This window comes from Zonotrichia leucophrys, chromosome 4 (genome assembly GCF_028769735.1).
Source record: "Zonotrichia leucophrys gambelii isolate GWCS_2022_RI chromosome 4, RI_Zleu_2.0, whole genome shotgun sequence".
Lineage (NCBI taxonomy): Eukaryota > Metazoa > Chordata > Aves > Passeriformes > Passerellidae > Zonotrichia > Zonotrichia leucophrys.
This window is the reverse complement of record NC_088173.1, coordinates 70441826-70463469: the sequence shown is the minus strand read 5'-3', so window position 1 is coordinate 70463469 and position 21644 is coordinate 70441826. Positions and strand designations below refer to the sequence as shown.

The window sequence follows — 21644 nt, the reverse complement described above, 5'->3', positions numbered from 1 at the left end:
CCCAGGGGAAATGGCGGCGTGTCTGGCATAGCTGCTCGGCTGCGCTGACCGCAGCGTTCCGGGGCCGGGCCAAGGCCTGCCCCCTCCTCCTCCCCGGCTGAGGGCAGTGGGGCAGGGCCGGTGGGGTCAGAGCAGCCAGCTGAGGGGGGAGAGCTGGGCTGGAGCTCCCTGGCCCTCGTGTCACATCCCAGTGTCTCCAAAGGCCCGGTGGGCTGTGCTCCCACACGAGTCAAGGTAGCCCCGCTCTGCTGTGGGACCTCGTTCTTGTGGCTCACAGTCCTGTGGACCTCAATCCCCAAGGGTCACAGCCTCAGGGATTCCCTGTGGACCCCAATCCTCAAGGGTCACAGCCCCAGGATGGGATTTCTGCTCAGTAACATTCACCATGGATCTGGTGAGGTGGAACCAGCTCTTCCCCACATCCCTGCTCCTCAGTTGCTCCCCACACGGTGCTGTGGGGCTGCTGCTGGTCCCTTCCTCTCGCCCACCTGAGCTTCCCCCAGAGGACCAGCCCTGGCTGAGGAGGGTGCTGGGGGCTGCTGTGGGGCCAGGGCTGTGTGGATGAGGCATTACAGGGACCAGGGGATACTCCCACACTGTGCCAGGGTGGCAACCAGCCCGGCAGAATGAACCCTGCCACCTGCTCCTCATCCCAGCCCAGAGATATGCCAGCAACCACTGGGAAACAGAACTTACAACTTTATAGAGGAAATAAAATTACAACTGAGAGATGGGGTAGGAGCCACCCCTGGGCAGCACTGTGGGCAGAGACACCTGCACCATCCCCGGAGGGACCAGGGGCTCCTGGGGCCCTGTGTGGGTGGTGGGCCCTGGGGCCAGCTGAGGGGGTGAGCTGGAGGAACCAGGGCTGAAAGGGGCAGTGGGAGTTGGGGTGCAGCTGGTTTGGGAGGGATGCAGGACCTCCCGGACTGTACCCATGTGCCACAGCCCAGGGGATGTGGGCACGCTCTTCTGGCCAGTGGTTGGGGTGGCAGCCCCAGGCTGGGAGGTGCAGGTGTCAGTGCCTCCAGCACCAGCCCCACCAAGGTGGGCAAGGGCAGCCAGTGGCGAGTCCTGGGCAGTCCCCGGCAGGACACAGTGGCAGCAGCACTGGGCATCAGGCCTCCCTGCTGGTCTTCCAGCAGCTTCCTCCCAGCAGTATGGGGTGAGGGAGGGAGATGCCTGTCTCCCCAGGGCCAGGGCTCTATGAAATCTGGTTGTTGAGCTGACCTGGGTACTGCTCAAACCGCTTGTTGGCCTCCTCGCTGAGTGCATCTCCTGCAGGCAGAGGGCAGAGGGTGTCAGCTCTGGTGCAGTGCATCCCCTGCCAGCACCTTCCACTGTAGGTGCCCCCAGCAGCACCATCCTCATCCTCATGGCTTCCTGCAGCCCTGTCAATGCCCTCCACCCTCACCCCCATGCCATGCCCCAGGCCATTACCAATGTGGCAGCTGTGCACCCAGATGCGGTGCCCGTCGTACTTGCAGTTGCATTTCATGGCATTGTTGGTGAAGTCACTTTCTGCCACCTCGAAGTTGGGGTTGATCACGACCTGTGGGGCACCGACAGTCAGACCCCAGCCCCACAGGATGTGTCTCCCCAGCTGTCGTGGGTGTGCTGGAGAGCTCCAAGGAGCCAGTGGCTGCTGATGTGGTGGGGTGGCCCTGTCCCTGTGCACCATGAGCAGTGCTGCTCAGAGTTGGAAAACCCATGTGGCAGCATGTCTGAGTCTGTGGGCACAAGGACAGGCAGTGCCAGCACACACACTGAGCTCCAGTGGGAGAGAGGGATGGGTGGCTGGAGCATGTGAAAGGCTGAGGTGCAGGGAGGGTGGCAGGAGGGGCTGGGCAGGGTCAGGTGCAGCACCTGCAGGATGTAGTTGCCTGGCTTGACATCGGTGATGTCGATCCACTGGCAGTCGATGTCGTGCCGGTACAGGTCCCAACAGCCCACGGTGATGCCCTGCTCCCCAAAGTTGGCACACTCGTACCTCTTGGCCACGCCTGCAGGCAGGAGGAGACACTGGTGAGACCCCCAGCCTGGCCACACCATGGGGACACAGCAGGGACAGTGCTGCAGGGCCCCATGTCACCCACCTTCCTCGCACTCGGTGTCCTCCAGGCAGAAGCTGGCCTTGTGTCCCTCGGCTACCTTGGTGCCGTTGGGGGTCAGGATGTCGTAGTGGGTGAAGATGTCCATGCTGTGGTAGTGCCTGTGGGAGGGAGCCAGCACCTGCTGCAGACTGCCCTGTATCAGCCTCCTGCTGCCAGGAATGTCCCCACAGCCCCTGCTCTGAGGTGGCAGCACTGTGAGGTTGGGCAGAGCTGTGTCCTGCCCTGGAAGGGGACACAGCTGTCCCCAGCCAGCTGGCTCACACAAGCAGAGGGCTCAGCTGCAAGCACAGCCTGCATTCCTGTCCCTGCTCTCTGGAGACCCCAGCCCCAACACTGCTCATCCATGAACAGCCCCTAAGCCAAACCAGACAAAACTGGATGCTGAGCACCAGATTTGGGCTATGCAGTGTCACCCTCACCCGGTGTGGAGGGATAGAATGTAAGAGAATAGTGCAGAAGGTAACCTCACACCTGGGGAGTTGCAGCTGTACTAATCACCAAAGATTAGGAACAGGCTTGCCCTTAATAGGCCACAGCTGTGTCCAATAAGAAGATGAGTGCTACAAAAGAGCGGGTTAGCTGGGTGAGGAGAGAAATGCAGTTTGTTGGTTGTGCTGTGAGGAGAGTTGGAGTTTGCTGGTTGTGCTGTGAGGAAGAAGGAGTCAGTGCTGCGAGGAGCTGGCCATGAGAAATCACCGAGAAGGTATGAGACTTTTGAAATAAAATGACAACAACCCGATGTCACCCTCATCCATCATCACCCTCTCTCAGTGTCATACTTGCACAGTGTCCCTCTCCTTCAGCGTCACCCCTGCCCAGCACCCTCCTCACGCAGCCCATTGCAGCAGCACCACCCTCTCTCCTCCCTGACCCCCAGCCCCATCTGTCCCCTGCCTCACACACACCGGTGGCACTCGTGCCAGACCCAGGAGTGGCGGCCGGCCTTGGGGCGGAAGTCGGCGCGGCCGCGGTTGTGGATCTGCGAGGAGAAGCGCAGCAGGCGGCGGTGGCCGTAGGGCCAGTTGGCCAGGCGGGCTGAGCTGGCCAGGCAGTTCTCCTCAGCAGCACAGTACAGCATGTGCAGCGGCCTGTCCTCGATGTACGCCGTCTCCTGCACCAGCGGCGCGTGCAGCAGCAGGTCCGAGGCGGCTGGGGACGGGCGGCTGCTCAGGGATGGGCCCTGCTCTCGGCAGGGATGGGGCAGTGCCCAGGGCTGAGCCAGCCGGGGGGACATCTGCCCTCTGCATTGGCTGGGCATTGGCTGACCCCTGACCTCCAGCTGCAAACCCCACTGAGCACAGCTCCTGGCCCCGCAACACTGGTGTCTACAGAGCCCACTACACACAGACCCTACCACCCAAACACCCCAGTGCTCAGAGTCCATGCCTGCAGACCCCAGTGCTCAGAGTCCATACCTACATACACTGCTGCCCACAAACCCCACAGCCCACAGAGCCCAGTTCAGAGTCCATACCTGCAGACCCCACTTCCTGCAGACCCCAATGCCCACAGACCCCAGTGCTCAGTCTATATCTGCAGACCCCACTGCCCACAGACCCCAGTGATCAGAGTCCATGCCTACAGATCCCACTGCCTGCAGACCCCACAGCTCAGAATCCATACCTGCAGACCCTGCTGCCCACAGACCCCAGTGTTCAGAGTCCAAACCTGCAGACCCCACTGCCCACAGCCCCCCTCTCTGCAGACCCCCCAGCACAGACAGGTCCCCCTGCAGCCCCCATTCCCTCAGCTCACTCTCGGAGCAGATGACGCCCGCAGCGAAGCGCGTGCCCGTGTTCCTGCAGCTCAGGCTGGCGCCGTGGTGCTGGCAGTGGCTCAGGGACATCTCGTGGCCGGCGCACTTCACCCCGCTCATGACCATCTCTGTCACGTTGCTGGCGTCCCAGTACCATGTCTCCTGGCGAGGGGGTGAGGCAGGGTGGGTGCCAGGGCTGGTGGCTGGATTGCCCAGGATCACTTATACCCGGGCTGCAGCCAAGCCCCCCACCACAGCTGCCCACAGGGGTCCGTGTCCCTCTGTCCCCATCTGTCCCCATGCAGCCCCATGGTCATTTGGGAAGTGCTGGCCTCACCAGGACGTCACCGGGGCCCTCCTCTCTGGCACCTACCGTCACAGCATGCAGGGAGTAGCCCAGGCCGAGCTGACGACAGGCCACCATGGCCTCCTTGGTGGTCCAGCCATCGCTGCAGACCGTGCCCCACTTACTGCCTCGCTTCACCTCCACGCGGCCCTCAAACTCTGTCCTCCCGCCGGCCAGGCGGATCTGCGGGGAAACCCTGGGGCCGTGAGCGGGCATCCCACGCTGTGCCACCTCCTGTGTCCCCTCCATCCCCGTCCATCCCTGTCCCCAGCCCCGTGTGCAGTGGTGGTGGCTGCTGCTGCCCTGGCCAAGCTGGTGCTGGCACCTACTTGTAAGCCGTGGTTAGCGAATCCCAGCCCCAGCTGGCGACAGGCCACCATCGCCTCGAGGGTGCCCCAGCCTTCTCCGCACACCAGACCCCAGCGGGGCTGGTCCCCGTCGCCAGCCCCCACCGCCACCTCGACCCGCCCCTCGAAGCGGCTCCGGCCCCCGCTCAGCCGAATCTGCAGAGAAAAGCGGTGGCAGCGTCATCACCGTCACAGGCGATGCTCCCCCTGCATGCAGGGCTGTCCCCAGCCCCTGTCCCAGGCTGTGCTGCAGTGCCTGCACTCAGGGGACTGAGCAGAGCCAAGCTCAGCTTTAGTTGCCAGCTTGGTGGATTTGGGGACAACAAATAGCTTGTGAGTTTGGGAATTGTCTCACCAGCTCAGGGAAAACAGTTCATTTTGAAATGGCACCATTTCAGAAATGACAGGTGTGAGAGAGTTAAAGATCATTAAAAAAAGCTCAAAGTGGATGAAACAATGGGCCAGGGCAAACAGGAACAAGTGGCTCCATTTGCTTGTTTCATCACAGGTAAAAAAAAAAAATCTCTCTTGGTTATCCCACAGTGATTTTTTTTCTGGTGTTTCTGCTGGGGAGTGGGCACAGGCTGGCAGCAGGAAAAGCAGCAGGGAGCAGCACCCAGAGCCCCCACAGCCTCCCCTCCACCCTCTTCCTCACAGGGGCTCCCACCCACAAAATCCCTGAGCTCCCATTACAGGGTGAAAAGTGTGGGGTGCAGAGGAGGAGAGATGGGGTTCCCATGGGTCTGTGGGCCTTTCCCAGCCCCTCACTCTGAGACCCCACTGCTGGGAGCCCCCCGGAGCCAGCAGCCCCCCGTGGTGCGCACCAGGTTCTCGTAGCCCATGTAGGGGATGTTGCAGCGAACAGCAGCGTCCTCCGTGTGCTTGCAGTCCTCCTGGGTGATGTTCCTGAAGGGACAGTTCCACAGGGACTTCTCGGTGCCCCGGCACTGCACCTCGTTCAGGTGGATGGGGCCCGTCCCTGTAGGGGGACAGCAGAAATCAGGGCCCTGTGACACAGGGATGCTCAGGGCTGTTGACACATTTCTCTTCCCAGAGAAAAGCAAGGCACAATTCTTCCCAAGGATTTCTGAGATTTACATTCTCTGAACCTCAGAGAAAGGGAAAACACAATTCTTAGCACTCGCTGTGCCTGTGTTGTGCCAAAGTAGAAGGCAATATGCAGATTGTTTACCCAAAGTGATGATGTTTTATTTCCTTGGCCTATCAGGGCCAGCTGTGTGTGTGTGTGTTGGGACTGTCGGGTGACAGCCACGAGATTCTGTGCAGTGTGAGCAGGTGTGTGCAGAGGGAGTGCTTGGCAGATTCAGTTTAGATGAAATGTATATAGTAGAGTATAATAAAGTAAATCATTAACCTTCTGATATCCATGGAGTCAGATGCCTCATTCTCTCTCCCCTTTGATTTGCAATACAGCCATGTCCCCAAGGCTGCCCTCTCTTTTTGGCATGTCTGAGGGGGTTGGACACTCCAGCTTGGGGCAGTGTGTTTGAGTGGCTGTGGTCCCATTGGGATGCTCCATATGCATCCCAGTGCTCACAGGACACCCCAGCCAAGCAAAGCCTGGATAAATGCCTCATCCTCAGCTCCAGGAGGAGATGCCTGGTGCTGCAGCAGCCACAGGGCCTGAAAGGCCTCCCTGGCGGTCAGTTGCCTAAGATAAGAAATGCCTAGTCATGATGACTGGACCAAAAGAAGCCCCTCTTCGACCTTTAGACTCTTGTTATCTCTCTGTAAGACAACAGGTCACTTTCACCTTGACCCTTACTATTCCCAAAACCCTACACCTTATAGAAACCCCCATTTCTGCACTGTTCAGCAGAAGAGCTGACACTGTCACCCTTTGCACAATAAAGACACCTCTGTGGAACTGTGTCACATTCACATTTCCTGAAAAATCCATTCGCCCAGGATTGTTCTCCTGGGAAGCTGAGAAGCCTCAGAGAAAAAGGAAAACAATAATTATCTGATTTGCTTCTCCTGTGTTGTGTTCACATGTGGAATGTGTTTGCCACAGGTAATTGTTTCATTGGATTTCTGGTGTGAGTGTTTTGACTTATTGGCCAATCAGGGCCAAGCTGTGTTGCGACTCTTTCAGAGAGTCACGAGTTTTCATTATTATCTTTTTAGCCTTCTGTAAGTATCCTTTCTGTATTCTTTAGTATAGTTTAGTTTACTATTCTTTAATATAGTATTTTAAAATAATAAATTAGCCTTCTGAGAACATGGAGTCAGATTCATTGTTCCTCTGTGTTACCTTGATTTTTTAAAATTTTCTAAGCCTTCTGATGGTAACAAACTTTCTCATACACTTTCTGTAAATAACTTATTGTTTTGCATTCCTTTATAGAAGAAAAGAAATTTACTAAACTGTTAGTTTGTCCACTGTCACTGGAGAGGTGGCACTTTCACCCTCCAATCCTCTGTCACTTTTAGAAATCTGTAAATATTAGAGTCAGAAAATAAACTTCCCTTTTTTACCTTAAAAACAAGTGTATGCATGTCACGAAATAACACAAGCACTGTCTGTCAATCCTGGAATTCCAGAAGGGCACTGAGTGATTGGCAGAATTCAAAAGATGCCTCCACCCCTGGAGGACATTGGGCCATCCAGGTGTCCTCTGTCCCTTAAGACTACCCCCCTTACCTGGTTGGTGGCTCCCTATCCCTTCCCTCTCCCACGGGTTCAAAGGAACAGCAACTACGTGGTTCAGGGAGTTCTGCTGGAGCTGTTGCTGGATTCAGAGGCCTGTGGGCCAGAATAAAGCTCTGGATCCAAACCCTCCATCAGAACCGACTCCTTTCCTTCACCATCACCTAAAGCTTCTCTACAGAGGGAAACCTGAGCTCCTGCATGTCTGGACTTGCCTCCAAGCACCCACTACAACATCCCGCTAGCCAAAGGTGTCTCTGAGGTGAAATCACCACACTCGCTGCCTTTTGGTCAAGCAGCAAGGGCCAGACAAGCTCAGGCATGTCCCGTTCTGGCTATATTGGTAATTATTCCAATAGTGGAGCTTAGCAAGTGTCAGGACCCAGGACATTCCTCTGGCTGTCCTGAGCAGCCCAGACCCCTGCCAGGGGTCTCAGGGACCCTGGCACAGAGCCCAAAACACCTGCGGTTTTGATTATGACCCGTGGAGCAAATTACCAGCCTTGTATGAAGATCAGCAAGCCACAACAGTTTAAGTAGAATATTAGTGAAGCTATCACGGAGTGGAAAAGTAGATTTTAGGGTTTTTGGTATGGGGGTTCAGGAGGCAAGATGGAGGGAACTGGGTGTGTCCAGCCTTTCTCCTTCTTCTTCTTGGTCTCCATCTTCTGCTGTGATGGTGGCACTTACAGATTGGTTTAGAGTAGAAGCTCACTGTCTAACATAGGTGATAGGTATTGGGAAGTAATTGTAAACATTGTATACGTAGTTTTTAGTATAAAAAGATACCACTGCCCTGGGGGCAGGCAGAGTGCCTGGAGCTGTCTTGCTGAGCTGACCTCGGCAGGGCAGGAGAAAATTTTTTATAAATAAGAAACAATAAACAACCTTGAGACCAAGAAATGAAGAACCCTGACTCCTTCTTCAAGTGCCAAGCTGGGAAAAGAGACTTTCTAACTTTTCTCGTGGTCACTCTGACCAGCTAGAGATCCCAACAAGCAAGACTTTGCTATCCAGACACCTACAGCAGCTGGGGTTGGAGAGACCCCAAGAACCCCATGCTGTAATAAATCAACCCCTGCACTCTGCCCATCAGGCTCACCTTGTCCCATGCGTGCCCCGGTGAGGGCCTCCTTGGCGCTGCCGAAGCCCAGCTCGCGGCACACCACGCTGGCCGACTGCAGGTTCCAGCGGTCGTCGCAGATGGTGCCCCACTCGCTGCTCCTGAGCACCTCCACGCGGCCCTCGCCCACCCTGGCGCCGCCCTTCAGCCGGATCCGGGGCTGTGGGAGCAGGGACAGGGCTGGGACAGTGTGGGGTGGCACACACAGCGCTGCGATGTGCAGGGACAGGACACTGTCCCCACCTCCCGCTCCGGAGCCGGTCACCTGTCAGCACCCAGGACATCCCTCTGGCTGTCCTGAGCAGCCAAGACCCCTGCCAGGGGGCTCAGAGACTGTGGTTTTGATTATGACCCATGGAGCAAGTTACCAACCTTAGATGAAGATCTGCAAACCATGACAAATTAAGTAGAATGATAGTGAATTTATCACAAGGTGAAAAAGTAGATTTGGGGGGTTTTAGAATGGGGATTCAGGGGGGTCAAGATGGAGGGATCTGGGCATGTCCAGCCTTTCTCCTTCTTTTTCTTGGCCTCCATCTTCTGCTTTGATGTTGGCACTTACAGATTGGTTTAGAGTAGAAGCTCACTGTCTAACATAGGTGATAGGTATTGGGAAGTAATTGTAAACATTGTATATGTAATTTTTGGTATAAAGACATAACACTGCCCTGGGGGCAGAATGCCTTGGACTGTCTTGCTGAGTGGACCTCGGCAGGATAGGAGAAAGAATTTTATAGATAAGAAACAATAAACAACCTTGAGACCAAGAAATGAAGAGCCCTGACTCCTTCTTCAAGAGCCAGGCTGGGAAAAGAGACTTTCTAACTTTTCATGGGGTCACTCTGACAAGCTAAAGATTCCAACAGTCACCCAGCAATCTGCACACCTGCAGAGCCCAGAGGACAGAACCTGGCCCAGAGTAGGGCACTGTCCTGCTGTGGGCCACCACAGAACTCATCCCCCTCCCTGCAGGGCTCACCTGGCCCTGCTGCTGCTGCTGCTGGCGCTGTTTCTTCTTGTGGGCACTGCCAGAGGCGAAGAGGGGCCCTGGCACGCAGCTGACCACGGCGGGCATGCCCGAGCTGCAGGCTGCTGAGGAGTTGCCCCGGTAGAACTCGAAGGAGCACATGGACAGGTGCACCTCTGTCCCCGTGCAGGACACCGAGTGCAGGCGGTAGTTGAGCTGCTGCCGCTCCGTGAAGAGCCTGTGAGGGGAGAGGAGCCCTGAGGCACGGCCAGAGTGACCAGTGGCAGTGGAGGTGTCACCAGCCACCCTGCCTGCAGCTGCATGTGCTGGCTGTGTCCCTTGCTGTGTCCCCAGGGTGACACACGGTGCCTGCCAGGCAGCCACCCCTGGCCAGGTGCCTGTGCCACACCCCCAGCAGCACAGGGACACACGTGGGGACACTCCTGCCTCTGGCTCTCCACTGAGCCATTTACCTCTTCTTGGGCCCTACGTCCTCCCTGCGCTTTTGTTTAGGCTGAGATTTGGAGGCCAGCCTGGAAAATAGAAAACAACCATCACAAAGCCTGGGGTTTCAGGCTGTCACCTCTGCCCTCAGCAGTGACACAGGGAGCACAGCCTGCCCTGGCTTCACTGGAGGCTGAACTGGGCACCTTGGTACCCAGGAAAACTCTTGTGCATCCCCTTTGTGTCACGCAGGGGTGCAACAGCATCATCTGCTGCCAGCAGTGTGACACAGCCACACTCCACAGCAATGATGCAGTTTCCTGCATGCATCCCACCAGGAAACTGCTGGATGCAGCCACATCCTGCTCTGCCTTGTCACAGACCAAAAGATCAAACACCAGCAGCCACTATTTGATCAGTCAGGTGTGGTTGTGTCTGTGTCCTCATCCAGACACCATGCCACCACTGTGCCATGTCCCCAAGGTGCAGGACACCCAGCAAGCAACACAGGCAGCCCCAGGGTGCTTGCTATGGGGCACGGTGGGACTTGCTGCAGGCTGGCAAGGACTGCTGCCAGCGAGGGAAGCAGCCCTGGCACAGGCTGAGCCATGAGGGGAAGCTGCTCAGCACACACAAGGTGTAGGTGCAATCCCAACATCCTCAAATGCTTGTTTCCCTCAGGGAGGAAGATGTTGAGCAGAGCCAAAACCCCAGAGCCCACAAGGAGTGAAGAGCAGAGTGGCCCAAAGGAGGGCAGGGGACTGCCAGCCCCAGGGACCAGGCAGGGCCAAGCCTGGCCACTGTCCCTGCAGGCCAGCACAGGCTGGTGTCAGCTGCACAGGACACAGCACAGGGCTGGGATTCACACAGCCAGAGGGCATCAGTGCCCACTCACATTCAGGAAACCACATCTGGATCCTGCACCTGGATCTGGGCTCCCAGGACAGGAAGATGCCATGTGTGTGGTGTGAGCCCCAGGGAGAGCAGCCAGACAGAGGCCTGGGAGGAGATGGGGGTGTGGGACTGTTCCAGTCCCTGAGCTGGGAGCTGTGAGGATCCTGGCTCTTCCAGCAGGAAGAGGAAAGAGGCATGATTGACAACAAAAGGTTCAGGCTCGGGGTAAGGAAAACCTTTTGCCCATGAGGGCTGTTCCATACTGGAGCAGAGACCGCAGGGCTGCAGAATTTCCATTCTTGGAAGGTTTCAAAAGCCAGCTGGATGAAATCCTGGGCTTAACCCACAGCTGGCTCTGCTCTACACAGGGAGTTGGACCAGGACTCCCAGAGGTCCCTTCCAGCCTGGATTAGCCTTGTGCTTTCATATGACTGTGGCTGTGCAGCCCCAAATTGATCAGCCCCTACAAAAGTGTGGCTCCCAGGGGCCAGTTCCTGCTTGGGGCAGAGGGACAGGACTGCAGCCTCATGGAGACACAAAACATCTTCCCCAGTGCTGCAGGGGAAGGACCTGCTCACTGGAAAAGGGACAGTCAGCACCAAACCAGCCAGGAAACAGCACATTGGAGCAACCAGGACCTTCTGGTGGGAGTTGAGGAAACCCATGGGATGACCCTGAATTCCCATCACCAGCTGCAGGAGCTGGCAAGGATGACTGTAGGGGACACAGACCTGGGAGTGTCACAGCAGAGCTCACAGTGGGTGTAGGGCACATTCAGCACCAGGGAAGGGGGTGGGACTGGGGCTCAGGAAAGAGGTGCCATGTCCCAGCCCAGAGAGGATGGGCTCTGGCTCACTGTATCCACTAACACATCCAGCAGCAGGGTTCAGGGATGGAGGGAGAAGGCAGCCAGACCATCCCCTGGGCCTGGCAGAAAGGCAGCAAGGATAAGCAGGCAGAGGATGAGTGGCAGACCCCAGCAGATGTGGCACTGGGGGCAGGAGCTGCCACACTGTGCCCATCAGCACTGCTGAGCACGGGCTCTGGTGCCCATCCTGCAGGGAATGGAGGGTGCACAGCCTTTCCAGCATCCCCAGTGCTGCTTTCTGCAGAAAGCAGCCCATTTCCACAGCCCTTCCTCCCCATCCACCAGGAGAGACAGCTCTGCTCCGAGGCCTCCTGCTGCCCTCCCAGGGTGCCAGGACTCCTGCCTGGTGTGCAGGACAGGGCTGCCGTGCCTGGAGCATGACCAGCCTGGAGAGAGATCGTCTCCTGTGGGGAATGGGGGACCCCAGCACGCCCAGGCAGGTGCTCTGGGGTGAGGTTTGTCCCACAAACAACCCAAGCCTTCAGTCTGCTCCGTCCGGATCTGGTTGTGCCCAGATCCATTCTGACAGCAGAGACTGGTGGGGCTGGACAGCCCAGCTCTGCCATGGCTCAGCAGATGGGGCCCTGGCCCCTTACCTGCTGCCCAGCCTCGGGCCCTTGGTCCTGGCTGCTCTCCTCAGCCTCCTGTGGAGCAACACCAGCTCAGGGCACACACAGTGCCAGGCACGGCATGTCCCTGCCCCTTGTCAACCCACGGTGTGGCTGGAGCATCCCCTGATGGCTGCAAACCTCCCCTTGGGCTGGGGACAGCACTGCCAGGGAGCAAAAGCACTCCCCTTTGCTGTAGGGTGTGTGGTGGCCACCCCATGGTCCACCCATCTTGGTTAGCAAGTGTCGAGATGTCCAGCTGGGGCTTGGACTGGCGAGCAGCAGGGTGGGAGGGATTTTAGGAGCCACAACACCCAACAGCACAGCCTGTGCTGTGCCCCCAGCATTACCCCATGCCCTTGGCACCATCCCCATCCCTGCTTGGACACCCCAGCCCTGTGTGCTCCCTGCTGTCCTCACTCACCTGTAGAAGTTCCTGTTGACTTTTTTCTCTGCCGGGAAGCCCATCATGCCGCAGACCACGCGGCTGTTGTGGCTGTCCCAGCCCTGGTCGCAGATCTGTGCCCAGCTGTCCTTGTAGCGCACCTCCACGATGCCCTCTGTCACCGGCAGCTGCCGCCGCCCCCCGGACACCACCGGCCGCAGCCGCACCTCCTCCAGGTGGCTCTGCTCGGTCTGCAGGGATGCGGTCAGCCCCGGGTCACCTCCCATCCCATCGCCCCTCCTCCGGCCAGCCCACTCCCAGGGAATCTCCAAGGATGAGGGAGAGGGGTCCCCAAGCATAGATGGGGCACAGGGACAGCCAGTCCTGCACTCCTGCTGGCCACATCTGATGGCCCTGGACAGCCAAGGATTGAACCTCATGCAGAGAGCTCATTGTCCCCTTGGGTCCCCAGGTGCATCTCCGGGGAGCACAGCCAGGAAAGCCAGTGCTGCTTTCCTGCACCTCCAGGGAGAGCTCCCAGACTGCCCCACACACACCCAGGGTGCCCTGTGGCATCCCAGGGAGAGCTCCCAGACTGTCCCACATCCCAGGGAGAGTTCCCAGACTGACCCACACACACCCAGGGTGCCCTGTGGCATCCTGGACGTCACCAGCTGCTCTGGCCAGCTCAACAGCCCCCTCACCTCGATGACATTGGAGTCCTTGAAGCCTGGGATGCGTTCATCCTTGCAGACCACACCTGCATCCTCCTCGTGGCTGCAGTCGCTGTTCCCCCAGCCCCGGTGTTTGCAGTCCCCGATGCTCTTCTCATTTCCAACACAGTTCACATTGTCCAGCCAGATCCGCCCTGCCAGACACAGCCTGGGGGTGAGGGGGAGCCAAGCAACCCCTGGGAGCAGGGAAGGTGCCCTAGAGCATGGCCAGGGAAAGCTGAGGCCAGTGAAATGCCAGGAGTGAAGTTTTGGGTGGCATTCACATTCCCTGAACGGGATTCCTTCACCCAGGGTTTTTCTCCTGGGAAGCTGAGAAGCCTCAGAGAAAAGGAAAACAATTCTTAGCTCATGTGCTTCTCCTGTGTTGTGCTCATGTGTGGAATGTTTTTGGAGACTGTTTACCCACAGGTGATTGTTTTAACTCTTTGGTCAATCAGTGCTGAGCTGTGTTGGGATTCTAGAGAGAGTCACGAGTTTTCAATTATTATCTTTTTAGCATTGAGTAAGGATCTTTTCTGTATTCTTTAGTATAGTACACTATAGTATAGTATTCTTTAATATAATATAGTATAATATAGTAATAAATTAGCCTTCTGATAAGATGGAGTCAAATGCATCATCTCTCTCTTTGTCAGGGTTGCCTGAATTTGCCTGAAACAATAGTTCTGGGTGGGTATCTGCAGACGTGGAGCCTTCACCTCTCCAAGGGGCTGCTCTGCCACACAGAAAGCTCCCACACGTGCACACCTGAGCACACAATCACTGCTGGGCACTCTGCAAACACAGAACCTGCCCCTTGCAGAGATGCCAGGGGGATGCTGTGCCCACCACCCCTCTCACCATGCACACCTGAGCACACAATCACTGCTGAGCGCTCTGCAAACAGAGAACCTGCCCCTTTTAGAGATGCCAGGGGTTTCTGTGCCCACCACCCCTCTCTTACCGACTCCTTTGCCGTACTTGGCGCTGTGTGCCCAGCCCGTGGCAGCCACGAAGCCGAGCTGGCGGCACAGCACGTGCGCGTTGCCCAGCGTGAAGTCGTCGTCGCAGATGGTGCCCCACTCGTCGTTGTAGAAAACCTCCACGCGGCCCTCGTTGTGCTTGCGGGGGTACCCGGCCAGGCGGAACCTCAGCTGGGGCCCGGGGGGGTGTGTGGGGCCCGGGGGGGTGGGCTGGGCACTGCCCACCCACAGCCAGGCACTGCCCAGCACCACCAGCAGCTCCGGCCATGCCCGTGTGCCGCAGCCTCCCATGGCTGTGTGGCCCTGCAGGGACAGACAGGGTCAGGGATGTGCTGTGTGAGAAATGCGTGTATTTTATGATTGGCTTTTCTCAAATATTGAAATGAATATTATATGTGTTGTCTTAGAAAGTAATGCTATATTAATTCTCTGAAGTACTGTGTTAAATACAGTTTTAGGTTATAAAAATTGTTAAAATAGAAGCTATGCTATGTAGGATACTTTTTTTAAAGAGAGGACTCGCAGCGAGATAGCAGCCACAGGACACCTAAATCTTTCAGAGAAAAAGAATTTATTGCCCTCTTATCAGAAGAAATGAACTTCCCACCTCGAAGGCGCTGTTAAGATTCAGAGGAAGAAGTTGACACTGACCAGACAGAATCCTGTATTTGAGTGGAATTTATGCATCATGTATGAGGTGTATGAATATGCAACAGGCTGTTGATTTTAAGGGTTAATCCTCTGTTAACGTGGGTCCTTTTTCAGGCTTGTGCTGCCCAGAAAAAGGTACCTGGACGTCCATAACTCTTTGTATTTGTTGTCTAATATTGTCCTTATTCAAATTGTCCAAATTATTATTACTCTAATTGTATTACTATTTTTATAACCATTTTATTACTGTTAAACTTCTAAAATTTTAAAAACAAGTGATTGGCGTTTTTCACAGCTGGAACACAAGCCCCCCCATCCATTCTCCCCATCCATCCCTTCCATCCATCCCTCCATCCAGCCACCCTGCCCAGTCCTGTGCTGGTTAAACCCCTCCCCACCACCAGCACAGCCACGTGTGTAGGAGCGTTGGGGGGTAGGATGGTCAGGATGGACGGAGATGAGAGATCTCTGCAGCCAGGTCAGGAACTTGGGGTTCATTGCAAAGGGCCTGGGTGCAGGGCCCTGCTGGGAGCTGCCAGGCACAGCTCGGAGCAGGCCTGAGAGAAGAGAGGGGTAGGGAGGATGAGAGGGTGAGAGAGTAAGGGAGTAAAAAAGGTAATAGTGTAAAAGGGTAAGAGAGCAAAAGCGTAAGAAAGTGACGTTCCCATTACAATACAATAAATCTTCTTCTGTGTTGAATATTCTAATTCTCACTAACTAATTTAGTACAATATACAAATCTTATAGCATTTACATACAGCTTATAAGAATCATTACATTACTATACTGTGTTACATTTTAAACCCTAAAACCTCCTCTTTGGACCCCTTCTGCCAAGCTGGCAGGGTCTGCTCTGCCCCTTGGGCCTGTCAGCAAGCAGAGGGTGTTGTTCCATCAATAGGGGATTACCTTCAGTCTGCCACACCATTGTTTTCCAGTTGTTCAGTAACTGAGGGATCTCAAAGCTTGCTTTCATTTCAATCTCACTTATAGTTTCTATATTTCAAAATCTTTTGCTAGGCAATCATATTTATAAGTCTTTCCTGTTTCATCTTCCCCAACACACGTGCCTGGCCAGAGTGCCCCTAACACACAGCCCCTGCACGCCTGGGGCTGTCAGGGACCTGCCCTGTGCCCCTGTCCCCCTCTGCCACCACTGTCTGGTCACATCCGAGGGCAGTGAGGGCAGATGGGCACAGGGGTGTGCCCAGGAGAGGTGAATGGAAGGAAGGGATGAGCTGCCAGAGCTGAGGGAGCTGGAACAGGCTCAGGGCACAGGGAAAGCCCGGCTGGATGGGCCAGGAGCTCAATCCAGCAGGAGCAGGGAATGGCTGCTGGCTGAGGGGATTCCAGCCCACGCTCCTGCCCTCCCTTCCATGACGAGCGAGGCAGCCGGAGCATTCGCATTCCTCTGACAATATTTGTGGCTCCCCGAATACCTGAGGGAGATGTGGTATTCCTGCACCAGTCCCACGGCAAACAATAGTGAAAACCCTTCTCTGTGAGCTGCCCTCCCTTCCCAGTGTGCTATTCCCATGGATCCTGTAGCTCAGGAGCAGCATTTCTGCACAGGGGGTGTTGACAAGCTCTGACCGTGCCACCATCCCTGCCAGTCCCTTCCATGATGGGAAAGCATTCCCCCAAAACATCCAAGGGAAGCCCCCCAGAAGGATATTTCTGTCTCCAAGTCTCCCTGAACACAGATCCTGCCTGCTGCACTCAGACAGACCTTGCTTGCCATTCGAAAACATTAAAAAAAAACAAGTTTGGGCTTTCCTGGGGTGATTTAAAATTCCCGTATTTAGCTGCAGTGTCACAGAGAAAGGGAAACAAATTCAAATCCCACACAGAGCTGGGGGCTGGCACAGCTGCTCCCCCTCCCCACCAGCCTCCAGGGCAGGGTTTACACAGAGCAATCAGCCCCATTCCTGCTTGGTTCACTTTTCCAGGTGATGAGGACCTGCTCCACACTCCAGCCTCTTTGAGAGCACCTCCTGGGCCAAGGCAGGGATGGACCAGGATGGTGCCCAGTGCCAGCCCCTCTGCCACACCCAAAACACCAACACAAGCCTCCAGAGGGCCCAGCCCTGCTGCCTGCTGCCCCTTTGGGCACGTGTGACATTGGAGGTGCCACCAGGAGCAGTGAGAGCCTCGGGATGAGCCTGCAGAGGTGCTCAGGAAGAGTGAGGAGTAACAAGGACCAGCACTGCTGGTCCAGTTCCAGACACGGGTGGGAATGACTGGATGTGGCACAAGGTCTGGCTGACAAGGTGGGCATTGGTCACAGGTTGGACTTGGTGACCCTTGAGGTCTTTTCCAACCCTGTAATTCTGTGGTAAATGTGATAAAACACATCACCTCCCCCAGAGCAACCACATCAGCGTGGGTCTGGCTCTCTCCTCAGTCACATATGAGGGACAGGGGACACCGTCCATGCAGCTGGGAGCCAGCTCTGGGCTCCTGGTGCCTCACTGCCTGCTCTGGCACTGCCAGAGCTCAGCAGGACGTGTGTTTGTGGGCAGACAGCAGGGAAATGCTCTGCTGAACCTTTTACCCAGCCAGCAGGAAGGGAGGGAGGGTGCAAAGGGCCACCCCAGCCCTGCCAGTGGCTCAGGAAAGAGAATTTCTTAGGAAAATGGGAATTGTCCATCCTCATCTCCACACTGCCTGGGAAGCAGAGAAGGGATGAGTTTGCCATCTCACAGCAGGAACAAAACTTCTTATTCCAGCCCTGGGACACCGAGGGGACACTGCCCTGCCCAGAGGAAGGGCTGGAAACCCTCAGAGCTGTCCTGACACACAATGTGGGTCCCTCAGTGCTAACCACAGCACACCTTGGGGTGTGTTTCCTTAGGAGTTGGAGCTTCCCCAGCGCTCCTGAGCGAGCAGGATGCTCTGCTGTGAAACTCGGCACTTTCACAACGGGGTCAGTACAACCATGAAGGACACAATTAATGCCAATCTCCACGGTCTGGCAGAAATAGCCCGTGTCAGGAAGTGGGAATGGCCTTTGATGAGATCACAGGTCCTGGTAATTGGAGTAACTGTGTTGATATAACAGCCTGAGACTGGAAGGCATTCGATTCATCTTGCACCACCTTTTAATGAATAATTAGCACTCAACAAAACCAGTGCACCTTCTGCTAAGTGGATTAAAACTGGTCACCTGCTGGAACTAAAATGTGGTTACATGGGGAAGTCACCACTCTGGGGCTTTCTGGTGAGGATCACATGCTTTTCAAAGCAAAACTGTGCCAGGAGGAGGAAAAAAGCACCTTCCTGGTGCAGACTGCAGAGACAGAAATGGGAGAATCAGAGCTGGGAATAGGGACAGCCTCGTAAATCAGCGTGGTGCAGCCTATATCCTTGGCTACAAGGAAAATTTAAATCTGTGCTTTGAGAAACAAAACACAGAGGATCAGAACATGGCACCTGAAAAGTGCTTGGGCTTTGTGCAGCAAATCACTGATTCCCCTCTGAGCCTCAGCAGCGTGACCTCAGGGTCTGTAATCCCTGCTCCAGCATCTCTCATCCCACTGTGTTTCCTCAGCCCTGGCTCCTCAGCTCTGCCACTCACCTCAGAGTTTCCCAGTGGCATTCCAGCTGTGCTCTGTGGCTCCAAATCCTTTTCCATGGCCAGCCCAGCCCTGCCCTGTGAGCTCCCTGCAGCCCAGCACGGCTCCCTGCGCGTTCCTGCAGCACCTCCCTCCCTCTCCGAACACGCTCCGTGCCCGTGTCCATGTCCTGGGCAGCCAGGCTAACAGGGCTCTCATTGTCCACAGCACTTTTTCCACCTCTGAGGCACAAGCTGTGAGTTTGCTCCTCTCCTGCTGCCCTGCTGCTCGTTTTGCTCAATAGCTTTGCTCTGAATGGACAGCCAACCCCAGCATCCCAACCACCCTGCTGTCAGCTCCAGCCTGGGACAGTCTCCTCTTGGACCAGGGATTGTGGCACTCTGGATGTGTTTGTGGCACTCTGGACGTGTTGCCCCAGGCACAGATGCTCAGCAGAACTCCACAGTGAGGGTAAAGGGCCCTGCAGGACGGGCTGGCTGGGCGTGGGAGCTGGGAAGCAGCCCAGGTCCTTGCCACTGCCCAGGAAACCTCAGGAATGTCCCAGCCGGGTGTGCTCGAGGCCCTGAGCCACATCCCAGCCTGCAGCACAGCTGGTGGGGTGTCTGAGAGTACTGCAGAGTCAAAATCCAGGGGTTCTCTCCAGTTCTCAGCCTTAGCCCTGCTCTGCTGAGGCTGGCATGGGTGAGAGGACCCAGCCAGGGTCCTCTCAGGGCAGGGGACAGCCCCACATGGCAGCAGGAGCTCAAATTGCTCAAACTGCTCCCATGCCAGCCCACTGGCTCTGCTTGTCCCAGTGGGTGATGGATCAGAGGACAGTCACCCTGACAGTGACTTACAGCCAGGCACTGTCCCCATCACTGCCCTGCATCTTGCACAGGGGCTGCCCCTTCCAGGACTGTCCAAATCATGTGTGTCCTTCAGCACTCACTGGGCACACAGCAGGACATCAGACTGCCCCACCAAAACCCCAGTGAACAGCCAGCAGAGCTGGGAAGGGGCAGCTCCTGGTGAGGCAGATCCATGGGTTTGATCAGCACAGGGCATCCCTGCACACAGGGATGACATCCCAAACCTCAGCAGCAGGGAAAGGCCAGGCCATGGAGGGATGTGCTCGCCCAGCAGCAGCCTTGGACACACCCACGGGGGCCATGGAGCATCCCAGGCACTGACAACTGGGAGGACTCAGAGAAGAGCAGCACTGGGAAAGCCGCCAGCACAAGGCAGAGGAAGCTCGCTCTGTTTATCCTTCCTTGAGAAGGTTAAGGGGTGACACAGCCACTCTCTGTTGATGTCCCATGCCGGGACATCCCTGAGAGCACGGGGTCAGGAGAAGGTCTGGTGAGTCCCATGCCTTCAGGGCTCCATCCCTCCCGCTGTCCCCAGGGCCCCTCACACACACACACACACACACGGCCCTTTCGCAATCCCGCTTTTCCCCTTTTCCCGCTTCCCGGCAGTCCTGGAGAGCCCGGAGCAAACGTGCACAAAGCAGGGGAGCCCTGACACCCCCACCCTGCTCAGGAGGGGACCTGGCATAGGTCAGAGCTCCGGGGTCTGGAAGGGCACATGGTACCAACAAACTGGTCACAGAAGCAGCCCAGGGTCACCATAGGAATCTGGATTCTCTGGCAGGATTGGTGTCACTCCGAAAAACACAACCTCCTGTGGCTGGGAGCTCACTGCCCCTCTCTGCCCACCCACCGTGTGTCCCCATCCCAGGCAAGGACAGCGACCATGCTGCAGAACGGGACAAAACAGCGTGCGGGGCTGGGGCTGCACTTCTCTGACAACCCAGGTCCAGCTCCTTTGGGCTACCTGATGTCCTCATGTCCTGCTGTCACCCCCTATTTCAGGACAGGTCCCAGCACAGCTCGTACCCCCTCCCAGCCCCCCAGGACACAGCAGGGTCCTCAGCAGAGCTCTGCCCGCCCTGCTCTGAGCTGCCCGGCTCGGGAGAGGCAGCCCTGGGAGGAACCGGCTGCCGGCAGGAGGGAAAGCCCCGGGAGGAATGCGCAAACATCGCCCATCCCCAGGGGCAGAGGGGCGGGCAGGGGGCTGGGGGCAGTGGGGTTTGTGTCCCAGACACCCTAGAGCAGGGAACCAGCCACCCTGGACCTGCTGGGGACGGGACCGGCTCAGCTGCGGGCTCCTGAGAGCGGCAGGGAGGGCGAAAAGCCAGCCGAGACGAATCATCCCTTCCAGCCTCCCGCCCCACATCCCTCCATCCATCCTCTCCTTCCATGAGCTACAGCATGTCCGCTCCTCATGGAAACCCTGACACTCAGGATTTCCATGTGTAACCCGCTGCTCTGCCCGCAGCCCGCACGCTTTGGGGCGCGGTACAGCCCCAAAACCCGCCCGGCACGGACACGGCATCGCCGCCCTCAGCCCCGCACCCGGGACACCCTCAAGGCGCCCCGGCCCCTCAAGGCGCAGCCCCCGCCGCTCCCGGGACAGCCGGGCCCCGCGCGGTACCTCCGGGGTGCCGAGCCGAGCCGAACCGAGCCGTACCAAGTCCTGCAGTGCCGTACCGAACTGAGCCGTGCAGTGCTGTATCGTGTCCTGCCGTGCCGTGCCGAGCCGTGCCGAGCAATTTCGGTCGGTGCCGCCGCGCTCCGCCCCGGCCCGCCCCGCGCCGTGGCCGTGTCCGGGGCCGCCCCGGCCCGCTCCGAGCGGCCCCGGCCCCGCCGCCGGCACGGCCCGGACGGGCCCGGCCCGCCGCCCCGCCATGGGGCCGGCTCCAGCCCCCGCCCCGGCCGGGCTCGGCTCCAGGCCCGGCCCCGGCCCCCCAGCACGGAGCTGCCCGGCCCGCGGGGAGCCGCCAGCCGAGCTCCCGCTCCCGGGGTTTTGGCCGTCCCGTCCCCAGCCAGCCCTCTCCTCACACTGGGCTAGAGAGGGAAACAGCCAGGAATGGTTGACCCTGGGTGCCTTTTCCAGAGGCTGCAGTGGGGTGGATGGACAGATCCCCTTCCTTGGTCGTCCTGCCTGTCCTGGGCAGGCTGTGGCCCCCAGAGCCCCCGAAAAAAGCAGGAAAAGCCCTGCAGGGCTGGAGCTGTGAGCTCACACTGCCAGCAGCTGGAGGCTGGGAGCTGCTGGGATGTGTGGGGAGCTGCTTTGTTTGAGGGGACACAGCAACAGCCAGTGCGAAATGTGTGAGAGTATGTGAGGGTGTGACAGGGATGTGCGGGCACCCCAACAC

At 57.3% G+C, this 21644-nt stretch overlaps 1 protein-coding gene across 6 annotated transcripts; it reads right to left on the bottom strand.

Moving 5' to 3' along the window:
• Positions 1-683: 683 nt before the first annotated feature.
• On the bottom strand, positions 684-21057 carry LOXL3 (lysyl oxidase like 3). 6 transcript variants are annotated; one of them, XM_064712048.1, is made up of 14 exons: positions 20977-21057; positions 14201-14522; positions 13228-13391; positions 12563-12774; positions 9337-9562; positions 8337-8517; positions 5388-5542; positions 4546-4719; positions 3870-4032; positions 3020-3263; positions 2097-2212; positions 1867-2003; positions 1441-1552; positions 684-1278 (listed from the first exon to the last, which is right to left on the bottom strand). In XM_064712048.1, the coding sequence occupies exons 2-14, from the start codon at positions 14508-14510 to the stop codon at positions 1205-1207; spliced, it is 2268 nt and encodes a 755-aa protein (XP_064568118.1). In that variant the 5' UTR covers positions 14511-14522; positions 20977-21057; the 3' UTR covers positions 684-1204. The 6 variants fall into 6 exon arrangements, with proteins under 6 accessions (XP_064568118.1, XP_064568116.1, XP_064568115.1 ...); XM_064712046.1 differs by having other exon boundaries at positions 20957-21048; XM_064712045.1 differs by having other exon boundaries at positions 20921-21037.
• Between the last annotated feature and the right edge of the window lie 587 nt (positions 21058-21644).

Excerpts from the sequence above, each read along its gene's own strand:
- LOXL3 (XM_064712048.1), bottom strand. The coding sequence starts at position 14,510 with ATGGGAGGCTGCGGCACACGGGCATGGCCGGAGCTGCTGGTGGTGCTG. Across the intron at positions 4,033-4,545 it reads TCGCTAACCACGGCTTACAA|GAGACATGGTACTGGGACGC; the intron begins GTAGGTGCCAGC and ends CCCCCTCGCCAG. Across the intron at positions 3,264-3,869 it reads GGGCGTCATCTGCTCCGAGA|CCGCCTCGGACCTGCTGCTG; the intron begins GTGAGCTGAGGG and ends GCCCGTCCCCAG.